Raw genomic sequence first — 12,506 nt, 5'->3', positions numbered from 1 at the left:
AATCTTCACTTTTATATTTGTTTTTTGGCTTTGGTCAGCAGACGGAGGAGATAGGGTTAATGAGAACTGTCATTTGAGTTTCAGTCTTTATGCTTTGGGGTATTGTGATAAGTTGCTGGAATTAAGTATCTTCTGTGTTGTTGTTTTTTCAAACAATTTTAGATTTTTTTTTCAAAATCATATTTTAAGGTTGTACGAAGGGAGATAATGGACAGGGCTCACTGTTTCCCTGTCGCTGAATTCAGCTGCTTTCATTCTTCTTTCTTTCTTTCCTGTCTCTCTCTTTTTTTTTCAATTTGTTTGAAAAAGAGGTCACTGGGTTTTGTTTATGCATTATTATTGCCTTTTTTTTCTTTTTATAAATATCTGAAAGAAGTCCAATCTATCTAGTTACATTTGCTTTTGCTGTGTTTGTTTGTTTGTGCCTTATGGCTTGTGTTGTGACACGCTGCAGGTGTTTGTCTTCATTCAGATCTTACAGGTCAGGACGTCAGTCATTCTTTACCTGACTTCTTTCTCCTGGTACTGCATTACTTTGGTCATCAAAACCAGTGACACCGCTGACATGGACAGCAACAGCAATGACTGCACTTCTTTCTTTCTTTTTTCTTTTCTTTTGCATTCAACAGCTACGCAGTCAGGGTCGAAGTCCGAGGGATGCCACAAACTTGGGACGTCTGGCGAAGATCGGCTACCGTCCCCCAGAGCTTGGTGTTGAGGTCAGCACCCCCAGGCCAGGACTGCTGCCGCGTCTTCTCATACAGGGGGCGGTCTTGGAGAATATGGGATGGGGTCTGGTCAGCCTGGCCGCAATCACATAGGGATGTGGCTGCCACTCCAATCGTCTTCAGGTGTGCTCGAAAGCCACAGTGTCCTGTGCGAAGGCGGTAGATGGTAGTCTGGTGTCTCCTCTCCAGTGTCCTGATGGGATCCTGATGTGCCTGGTAGCCTCTGTTCAGGGTAACCCAGCCTGCAGGTGTTTGTCTTCATTCAGATCTTACAGGTCAGGACGTCAGTCATTCTTTACCTGAACTTCTTCCTCCTGCTACAGCATTACTTTGATTCTCAAAATCAGTGACACCGCTGACAAGGGCAGCAACAGCTGTGACTGCACTTCAACCCCTGCCACACTGACCTCATTTCAACAAGGTTCAACAGTCCAGAGGTTATAGCACTTCAGTTTGTGGGGAACAAACTTCAGAGACAGTCTGGATTCTGTGCACTTGATCTATTTTCCGTGCTTCTGTTCTGTGTTTTCTGTAGTAAATTTGGCAAGTGATTTGTGTCCCCACCAACTGTACCCCCCCATCTATTAGGCCCACACCTCTCTTCTCATTTGATTTGTCTGTGTTGTTTTCAGGTAACAATTTTCTACAAAATCTCAAACAAGTGGCTTAATAAATTTGTCTTTTATGTTGGACAACGTTTTGCTGAGTCATAATGTTTTGAGGCTAAATTTTAATTACTCTCTGTTCTCTTGTATTTCATTTGGTTTATCTTTTATTTTCTCTGTGTTCTCTCTTAATTTTGGTAACATTTGGCAAAGTATTAATCTTGGGGGCTAATTCTCTCTCTCTGTGTTGTTTGCTTTCAGTAATATTTGACAAAGTGGTAATCTGGAGGATATTGGTTTAATATTTTCTCTATTCTCACTTTTTGGTGACTTGACATTTCTTCTCTGTATTCTATTCCACTTTTTGGTTTGGTAACTTCAGGCAAAGTCACTGTTAAAGTTGATCTTTATTTTTTCTTCTCTCTGCATGAGCTATTTTAACAGTGCTAAGTTTGCTTAGGTTTAAAAATATTCTCAAGTCTATGGAATCAGTTTGCTAAGTGTTAAAAATATAGTGGAGTCTTGCGAACTAGTGTGCTTGGCATGAATTACATTCCATGACATTTGTTTGCTTAACATTAAGAAAAATCTTAAGTGTATGAAATCAGCACAGATTAGAGGAAAATTCTCACTCAAAGTCAAAGCTAAGTAAGACAGGCAGCTGCTAAGATTGCTCATGCCTCCCACCAGCACTGGTCTGTTTATTTTTTGGTGAAATATTGTTTGACAGTAACCTACTGATAAAAAAGGACATTGTCCTGTTTATCGCAACCCATGAGTTCCAAAAAACCCTCAGCACAATCTTCCTGTTCTTATCAAGCACTGTGTTTCATGGGAAACACGGCACAAAATCATTCCGGTAGTATTTATCTACAAATAAAAACAAAAGCAACAACAACAACAAAAAACAACCCAAAAACCCCAACAACAACAAAACTTACATTGTCTACCCTGCTCAACACCATTTCCAGAGATCTCAAAACTCTTTCTTTCATTTGTGTGTGGAAATGTGCGCAATATCGCTCATTCGTGATCACAGGGTGGCTCGTGTTGTCAACAAAGGACATGGAATGAGTGTGGAGTACGAGAATAGTTTCTCCCATACAGTACTCCTGGTGTAGGTATTGCACTGTATACCCAAATGTATTATGTCATCAAAAGGGACCAAAGCAAACCCAAACCAACCCCTGTGGTCATCAGTGCGATACCTTCTCGAATCACTCGAGTTGTGCAGTCTACTTACAATATACCACGATGATTTACGCCATCTGCTACAATATACATATATCATCAAAGTTTATTATACTCATGTTTACATGTTACACAGGTTGTAAACTGATGTATTACGTCATCCCACCTCAGTATGTTCATCATGATACGAGAATTTCTTCACAGGTTACGGCCACAATAAATTATTACACACCACATTATGTTCTCCAAGCTGAATACATTGGCTAAAACACAAGGATTATGTGTGCCAGTGACTTGGCACAGTCCAAACAATCACATGTCGCTTGAAATGTGCCGTCAATACAAAGATGACCACAACATGATGAAGGTTTAACATTATGAACGCAAAGAGAGAATGTATCTACTGAATGACTGATTTACATATACCCTGGCATGTCAATGAATCAAATAGTGCAGGGCATCAACACAACGGGCCACATGCGGAGGGATACAGTCAACGAATGAAGCGACGTGTCGCTCAGCTAAACAAAGAACAGTGCAACAGATCCATGAACAACTTCATCCGTGCCTACGTACTACTTTCAGTCAAACAAGTGTCTGGCTTTCTACACAGTGCCATGAACACAATCCTCCGTGTGTCTGTTGACACTTCTCACCACCCAGACCGTGAACAAAAAACATCCGGTGCTCCGTCACAAACATCACAAAGCTGACTCCGGAGCAGGGAGAAACTGTAGCATTGTTAATTAACAACCGCCAACAAATCCATAACATCTCAGCACAGAGCACACAGGAGACCCCCTCTCAACAAAACGATCTGTTGTCTCCTTGACGTCTAAATCAAAACATACCGTGAACCTTCAACTTAAAAAAAAAAAAAAAAAAAAAAAAAAAAAAAAATCATACAAAAGACGACGAAATTTCTGCACCTTGCTACAAAACAATCTGTACAGCTTCATGAACTTGCAGAAGAGGCAATGAACACAAACACAGGGCTATATATATATATATATGTAATGAACATGAACACAGGGCTATATACATTTAAGTAGTTATGTCCACAATGGTTTGACGTCCCATCACATCAATTAATTTTTCCATCCAACTTCATATATATATATATATATATATATATATATATATATATATATATATACAGAAACGTTGGGTAACATTATTGGAGCTGGCATATAAGTGTGATTTACCACCAAGCACAGATACAGTTCAGTATTTCTATGTATGTATATCTACACAGTCAAAGAGACAATGGCAAGACAAAAAGATGGACTGAAAGACATGGAGAGACACCAGGACTTTGTGTTTCTTTCATGTCTTGAAAGAAGTTGCATATTCATTATTTTGTTTATTTCATTTTTGTCTATTCAATGATTCATTCATTTGTTTCTAACTTTGTTCATTCTTCAAGTCTTGAAAGAAGTTGCATATTCATTAATATTTCTCTTCACTTCTTCATTTATCTATTTGCTTATTCATTTATTCATAACTTTGTCAAATCTTCACAAGAGTATGAACTTATTTTCTGCTTTTGTTTTCTTCAACTCTTGTCACTTCTCCAAAACCACTTGATTCCAAATTTGGAAAGTTCCAGGTTTAAAAAAAAAAAAAAATTAGTTTATACTCTGTGTGTGTGTGTGTGTGTGTGTGTGTGTGCGTATAGGTGAATATGTGCATGCAGCCCACACACACGTTTTTGTATCCTTGCCGGTTGTAAATTTGGGCTCATGAGACTAGTACAGGCATGTCTGTATGATGCTTGTCTGTTCGAGTGATTATGAAAGTTGCATGCATCTGAAGTTGTGTGTGAAGGTAAAACACATAACTAAATATCTCAGTTCCTCTTCACCAGTAGTGTCTACGTGATATGTACTGTGGTGATCACGATTCCCTTTTGTTCCCCCCCACAAAACGATTCAAAATGCAACATTTCAATTTGAAACCCATTTGTTCCAACTGGACGACGGCACATTATTTTTTTCTTTCATTACACTGATATTGAGCATCTATCATTATTCGCTGTGATTGTAATAATAACTAACAGTCATAATCAAGTTAATAATAACTAACAGTCATAACAACTTGATTTATTTATGGTCTAAAATCAATGTTATCAATGTAATAACTCAATTCATTTGCAGTTTGAAATCAGTGTTTTGAATCAATATTACCAACTGTGATTATGACTGCAACTGAAAATTAGTACAGCATAATTCACCTGCAGTATAAAATCAAAGTTATCATAAAACAATTGTATCCACTATGAGGATGAATGCAATTGAAAATCACTACCACGTAACTTATTTCCACTTTGAAATCGTCACTGTAAAACACGGACTATGATAAATGCATGAACTAGCTACTGTTTCCTGAAAATTTCTGAGAGCAGAGCAATAAATATGATTATTAGTTGGCTTATGCTCAACAGCAAATAGCAGAATTAAAATGGACATCTGTAAAAGTTTTGTACAGTTTAACAATTCTTATCAAATAAACTGAAAACAAACAACACAAACACATAAAGAAACAAAAAAAAACAACAACAAAACAAAACAAACAAAACAAAACAAACAAAAAACCAAACACACAGAATCAGTTAGGAGAACTGATTATATTTCAAGACTCAAAGACAAAAGTAGGTATCTCCTGGAATGATCCAATGGCATCTTCTTTATTTACAAGTCAAATTAAATTTACATCCTGAAGACGAGAAAGCAAATCAAAACTGTCCTCTGGGTGCAGGTTCAGGTGAAGTCCTGTCAAGATGAAATGGCTGAGAAAGACGACGTGACTGTGAACAAAGATGGAACAGAGACACAGGGGCAAAGAAAGCAACGAATGTCAACAAAGGCATGGCAGTAGATTTCTCACAAACTCACGGGAAAGGCATGGGGGGGGCGAGGGGGGGGGGGGGGGTGTACATTATCACAAAATATTCACAACTTTAGAGGACAAGGGAAAAGAATCTGGAAAAAATGATTCCAGAACAGAACAACCACAACAATCATCAGCTATAAATCATTATAGGGACAAATGTATGCATCAGAAGAAACATGGGGGTATAAAGCAGAATCCAGAAGATTTAAGAAACAAAAAAAAAAGAAAAAAGTATGCAGCTTTAAAAAAAAAAAAAAGAAAAAAAAAGGGCAATGTCTATCTCACACTGGTGAACAGGACCACATTTTTTTCCAACCTGTAAACCCCTTCTTTTGAGTGATAAGGATTTCTAAAACAACACAGCGACACTATCATACAATCATTCAGAAAAAAAAAAAGCAAGCAAAAAGAAGTACCAAACCTACTGGAACTGACATAATATTTGGGACAAAGACGTTTGAAAAAAAAAAAAAAAGAACAAAGAAGAAGATACCTAATATGGACAAAAACAAAGGACACAAAAGTTGTGAAAGAAGAGACATGTGATGTGTTGTCTGGACCATGCATGCCGTGACAGTCATGGTTCTCAACCCATCACACATGTATCACCGTCACCATCACTGAATTTCTTCTCATCCAAACTCTCCTTCTAAGGCTTCACATTCCTCTGAAGGTGAAGACAACACTCAATTTAATTATGCATGCACAACCTGTCTAGTATTCTCCACTGGAAAAATTCATACCTTCACTTTGTACACAACCACTATACGCTCAGATTTTTTTTTTTTTTTCAAGTTCCAGTTGTGGAACACCTTTGTGCACATTTCTCGAACTGACCACATGGAAAAGGGAAGAGAAGAGTTAACCACAGTGAAGCAAATGGAATATTTTCTATATTCTATAGTGAATATATGCTACAGCTATATAATAGTACAAGGTCTGCAGTTAACCCTTTCACCGCCAAGCTCGCATTTATGCACAGGCGTGGTAGTGGACCCATGTCACTGAAAGGTGACCATTCATTGGTCTGTTATATCCATGAACCTCCTGCTCTTAATGTTCGGTGGTAGGATAGGCCATAGTTTCTATACATTGCGGGGGGAATCCCCAGCTATTCTTAGCCACTGTCTTTTCTGTGTTTGTACCACAAGGGAATTTTGTACTGTAAATTGACTGGCGGTGAAAGGGTTAAACACAGACTGATGAGATCACAGCATTGGCATGCAACACAAAGAGCATAACACATCAGGACAATGACCATGTCCAACACAGGAAAGATTTAAATATGAGCAAAGTTCCGCTCTGCGCGCGGAGCAAACACAAAGTAGTATTGCACAAACTCGTCACTTTAAAGCAATATTTCACAGCACTCAATGAAATACCGGGACGGCAAACTATTCACAAAGTAACAGCTATCTGGGACTACGAGAATCCAACACTACCACTGTTCATTAAAACCCAGATTGACAAGTGAAGGTTAGGTAAGGGTGAAGGTCCCACAACCTTTCACGATCATCGAGGCCGGGAATTCATAACCACCGTGTCTTGGGCTTGACACAGGAAGGTGGGCTCAATCCTTTCTTTCTGCCCTTTAACCTTCCCAGATAGAAGTCAGGAACCCGCTCACAACTGGGTGGAGTAAGTAAAATCAGAGTAAAGTGTTATTTCCCCAAGGACGAAACACCGTGACGAAACGTGGCCATGAACCCTGATCACTGGTGAACACTGGTTCACAAGTCCAAGGCTTAACTCTCTCCATACGAACGACGAAAGAGACGACGTTAACAGCGTTTCACCCCAATTACCATCATCAAAATATTGCAAGCGGAAGGCTATTATACTGAAGACTTGAATGTTGACAAAGAATACCACAATTCTGATGATGGAAGCTAAAGGTTGGGTCATTCAGACACCCACTGGACATCCGAGGGGTCTGTGTAGAGGAGAAGAGAGGACTGGCCGTACTGAGTGTGTTAATATTTCAATGGGAATAGAAAGCCCATTACTTTTTATTTTTTTTATTTTATTATTTTTTTTTTCATGTGAAGGACTATTAAAACAGGTGATAAATGAACTGAAACAGACCATTCCTTTTTAAAACAATTCCATGGTAGCTTAAAATCCTCTTCCGTCTCATGTTCTCTTGTTCACAAAAGCTGCACAAATATACATCTGTGCAACCATTCTGTACAGCGCATATCAGATTGAGCTGGTGACCGAAATACCTTCATTCAAAATCAGAACAGTGATTTTCACCTTACTAAATATTATATAATTTAACAGTTATTAAGAAATCCCTGATGCACCTGTTCTATGTCCTTCTGGATAATTTGAGGCTGCTGCTCAGCAGAAAAGAAGTTATATGATAAAAAAAAGAAAAGAAAAGAAAAGAAAGCGAAAACAAACAAACTACTAATCATATTTTGACAAATCTGCTGCAGCAACCAGGTTACTGACGGCACAGAGAACCTGATCACATCCAGCCCATAAACCAGACGGTCTGTGGCTCAAAAAGAAAGGGGAGATTACCTTAGTGGCAGGGGAAAATAAAAAGTACAAAATTTGTGCTAAAATATCAGTAATACTGGTGATTTATAGAATGCTTATCATAAAACAGTCCTGTTTTATATATATATATATATATACAAGAAATGCCTGTATTCAAGGAGTGAAAACGGAGGCAGTTTGTAACAATCAGGTTGATGTTTATCATACACTGTAGACGAGGAGAAACCTAACTCTAAAAAAGGAGAGATACCCAGTAAAAGGAGGAGTTTGTATTATGCTCCATGTTTGGTGATACATATGCTTACCATGTCAAACTGATGCCGTCGTAGAAGCGAAGATTCATGGTCTTAGTGGAATGCCACAAGATCTGGCCTTCCACAGAGATGGTTCCATCATTATTTGTTTCCTTCCAGAGTTTCTGGCTAAGAACCAAGACCTTGAGGTCCCTTCCCCCTCTCTGAGAGTCAGACCTTTGTCTGTTATTAAGATCATGAATCTCGCTTCTACGACGGCATCAGTTTGACATGGTACAGTATATGACACCAAACACAGTTTCTATGGATCCACATCTATTTCTTCCACATGTTTGTGTGTGTGAGTGTGTATGTGTGCAAGCAAGCGTACATGTGCATATATATATATATATATATATATATATATATATATATATATATATATATATATATATATATATGTGTGTGTGTGTGTGTGTGTGTGCATGCGTGCGTGCATGCGTGCTTGTGTTCTTGAGTGCTTTGTGTCTGATCAATGTGCCATGGTACAGTGCTGTCAGAGGTCTGAAAAAGCTAAATAAATGTACAATCATCAAACAGTTTATTCAACCACACAAAGGAAAGACTTGTTTCTCACAGTGGAAACAGAGAAGTGAGGTGCTGAGGGTGGAGGGACACATCTATTGACAGAAAGCCTGCCCCTGAAAGGTGAGACGGCTGGATCAGTTTGAGGACCTCGTAGTGATGCAACCCTTCTCACCCGAGTTAAATAAGAGACAGAAGTGTGTGTATGTCAGTAGCTGGACGCTACAACAGTTCTCTTGGCCATCCGTTGCCAGCTGTCACCTCACTGAGATAAGACAGAGCTTACAGGTCAGGGTGTCAGTGAAGGGCTGTCACATCACTGAGGTAAGACACAGCTTACAGATCAAGGTGTCAGTGAAGGGCTGTCACCTCAATGACATAAGACAAGAGCTTACATTTCAAGGTATCAGTCACCATTTGAATTTCTTCTCTTCAGATTACATCACTTTTGTCCAGCAAAATCAACGACACCATCGATAACCACACAAAAAATGTTGCAACCACAACTTCAACCTCCGGCTACACTGACCTCATTTCACCACAGTTCAGCAATGAAGGGGTTAATTTCTGTTTCACCAGTGTTTACAGCAGCATGAAGGGTTGATTTCATCAAAAAAATCAAAGTAACTCCCCCCCCCCAAAAAAACACCCAATCATTTTGGCTGACCTGACTTGGCTATGGAAGCTTTTCTTTCATAACGTCTGCGTTCTGATTTGACTAGATATTGCGGCTCAATTAAAAACCTTCCGTCTCTAACAGAAAAGAGATGCAGACTCACATGCAGACTCACACTCACACACTCCACACACACATTCACAGTGCACACACACATACACACTCACAAAACACACACACAGATACAGACACATGCACACTCACAAAAACTCGATCTCTCTCCTATATTTTTTCTTTTTTTCCCCTTTTTTCTTTATTTTTCTTTCTTTCTTCTGCTTTTATTATTATTATTACTTTTATTATTATTATTATTAATATTATTATTATCATTATTATTATTATATATTATTATTATTACTTTTTTTTTGCATTGATGGCTTGATATAAAAAAAAAAAGCTCAATTAAAAACCTTCCGTCTCTAATAGAAAAGAATAAAAATGAGTACCGTCATACTCCAGGACACTGCACTCGATGCATAATGTCCCCGACACTCTTGGGGAGAAAAAAAACCAAAACATGTTACTCTTCTTTCCACACACATCCTTAGGTCACTCATCTGTGTCTAAAAGAAAAAAAAAAGAAAAACAACAAAAGCAAAACACTCACTGCAAAAAAAAAAAAAAAAAAAAAAAAAAAAAAAAAGTCCATAATCATCTCAATCTACATGACAGCCAAAGACTAAGTCAACAACATTTTTTTTTTTTTTTTTTTTTTTTTTCTTTTCTTCTTCTTCTTCAAACACGCGATGATGACACGACACATTTCCCGGCAGTGAATAATGGCAGGAGGAACACCATCCCCTACCTCCCCCCACTCCTTCCCTGCCCCCTCCCTCTCTCTCTTTCACTCTCTTCCTGGCCACAACAGCTACTGATGGGTGGGAGGAGGGGAGGAGGTGGGCACATGTAGAAGAGGAGCGGTTGGGAGGAGGGGGGCGGTTGGGGGTAAGAGGGGGGGTGGGGGGGGTGAAGGAGAGGGGGGGTTGACAACAAGAGTCGCGTGTCTTTACTTTCCGTCGGTGTGGTGGGTGTTTTGGGGTGGGAGCTCTTCAAATCACCATGGGCTGCTTGCGACGAGACAGCTTGGACCTGAAAACAGGGGGTCACTGTGTCACTGTCAGCGCTACAACAACAACAACAACAAGAGAGGCAAGGCCTTCAAGACTCACTTGTGACTGAGAGTAAAACACACAAGCTTTTTATGTTTTGAGTATAATTTCAAAATGTAATGTTTATGATGAGAAAGATCAGTTTAAAGCAAATTAAGTCCCCTAGCATTAATTACAGAGTAATTTCCCTTTTTTACTATCTGCACCAAAACGTTTGCCAAATAAATAAAACTTCCATCCTTAGCAAAAGAAGTTCCTGTTTGAACAAAAAAAATGATAATAATGACTGCTCTTGTTGTTGGGTCAGAATATCAGATCAAAGTGCCAAGTTTAGAGAATACAAAAAATATACATATAACAGTAAATGCAGTTTGCATATAATTAGGCTTCATTTTTTATTTTTTTGTGCCCATCCCAGAGGTGCAATATTGTTTTAAACAAGATGACTGGAAAGAACTGAATTTTTCCTATTTTTATGCCTAATTTGGTGTCAACTGACAAAGTATTTGCAGAGAAAATGTCAACGTTAAAGTTTACCACAGACACATGGACACACAGACACACACACACACAGACAACCGAACACCGGGTTAAAACACAGACTCACTTTGTTTACACAAGTGAGTCAACAACAACAACTACAACAAAAGGCTGATGTATTATGTAACAAATATCAATCCTGTAACACAGCAATATCAAAAGAGCACACACACACACACACACAATAATACATAATGAACAATAATACAAATCTATATCTATTGGTTACCAAAATTCATGATTTGTGAAATGTTTTGTATATGCCTTTGGTGTTGTAGGAGGGTGTGTGTGTGTGTATGCGAAACGGGATGTGTTGTAAATGTTGTAAATGCTAATGTGTGTTTCATTTTCGTACGATTCGTGTATGCACGTAACTATATTTCTAGTACTTTTGTGTGTTTTGTTCTATGTATCTCACCACTTCTTCTCCTTTTTTTCTTTTTTTTTCTTCTTTTTTACTTTTTTTTTCAGATGGCTTGATGTAAAAAAAAAACCAGTCATTGCTTATTCAATTACCATCTTGAAATAAAAATTTTGACTTTGACATATAGTGCACACTGATACAGACACACACATGCTTGTTCACACTCATATACACCCCCCCACACAAAAACACACATACACATAGCGCACACAGATACAGACACACACATGCAGGCTCACACTCACACACTCCACACACACATTCATAGTGCACACACACACACACATACACACTCACAAAACACACACACAGATACAGACACATGCACACTCACAAAAACTCTATCTCTCTCCTATATTTTTTCTTTTTCCCCCCCACATTTTCTTCTTTCTTTCTTTCTTCTTCTTCTTTTGCACTGATGGCTTGATATAAAAAAGCAATTGTTGCTTCTTCAATTTACCATCATGAAATAAAATCTTAACTTGACTTGAAACAGAGACCCACACCCACACCCACCCATACACACAAACAAACGCACACGCACTCACATACACCCAAGCATACCCCCCCCCCCTTCTTCCCCAACCCCCACAAACACACCCCAACACAAACCCCACCCACCCACCAGCATCCACCCCCACCGCCACAAACCCACCCCCATCCACCCCAACCCCACAAACCCCACCCATACACCAGCATCCACCCCCACCCCCACAAACCCACCCACCCACCAGCATCCACCCCCACCCCCACAACCCATCCACCCACCCGCATCCACCCCCCACAAACCCACCCACCCACCCGCATCCACCCCCAACCCCACCCGCATCTGCTCCAACAAACCTCACCCTCCCACCTGCATCCACCCCCACAAACCTCACCCTCCCACACGCATCCACCCCTACAAACCTCACCCTCCCACATGCATCCACCCCCAACCCCACAAACCCACCCACCCACCCGCATCCACCCCCAACCCCACAAACCCACCTACCCACCCGCATCCACCCCCAAC

At 39.6% G+C, this 12,506-nt stretch overlaps 1 protein-coding gene across 1 annotated transcript in view; it reads right to left on the bottom strand.

Annotated features, from left to right (window-relative positions):
• Positions 1-10,142: 10,142 nt before the first annotated feature.
• LOC143301915 (kinesin-like protein unc-104) overlaps positions 10,143-12,506 on the bottom strand; it is a 174,959-nt gene continuing 172,595 nt past the window's right edge. The window contains exon 47 of the mRNA XM_076616358.1: positions 10,143-10,507. Within this exon, the coding sequence (XP_076472473.1) occupies positions 10,468-10,507 (40 nt within the window). The 3' untranslated portion in view covers positions 10,143-10,467. The remainder of the gene's footprint in view (positions 10,508-12,506) is intronic.

The sequence above is a fragment of the Babylonia areolata genome, chromosome 28, assembly GCF_041734735.1.
Source record: "Babylonia areolata isolate BAREFJ2019XMU chromosome 28, ASM4173473v1, whole genome shotgun sequence".
NCBI classification, from domain to species: domain Eukaryota; kingdom Metazoa; phylum Mollusca; class Gastropoda; order Neogastropoda; family Buccinidae; genus Babylonia; species Babylonia areolata.
This window is presented reverse-complemented; position numbering and strand designations above follow the sequence as displayed.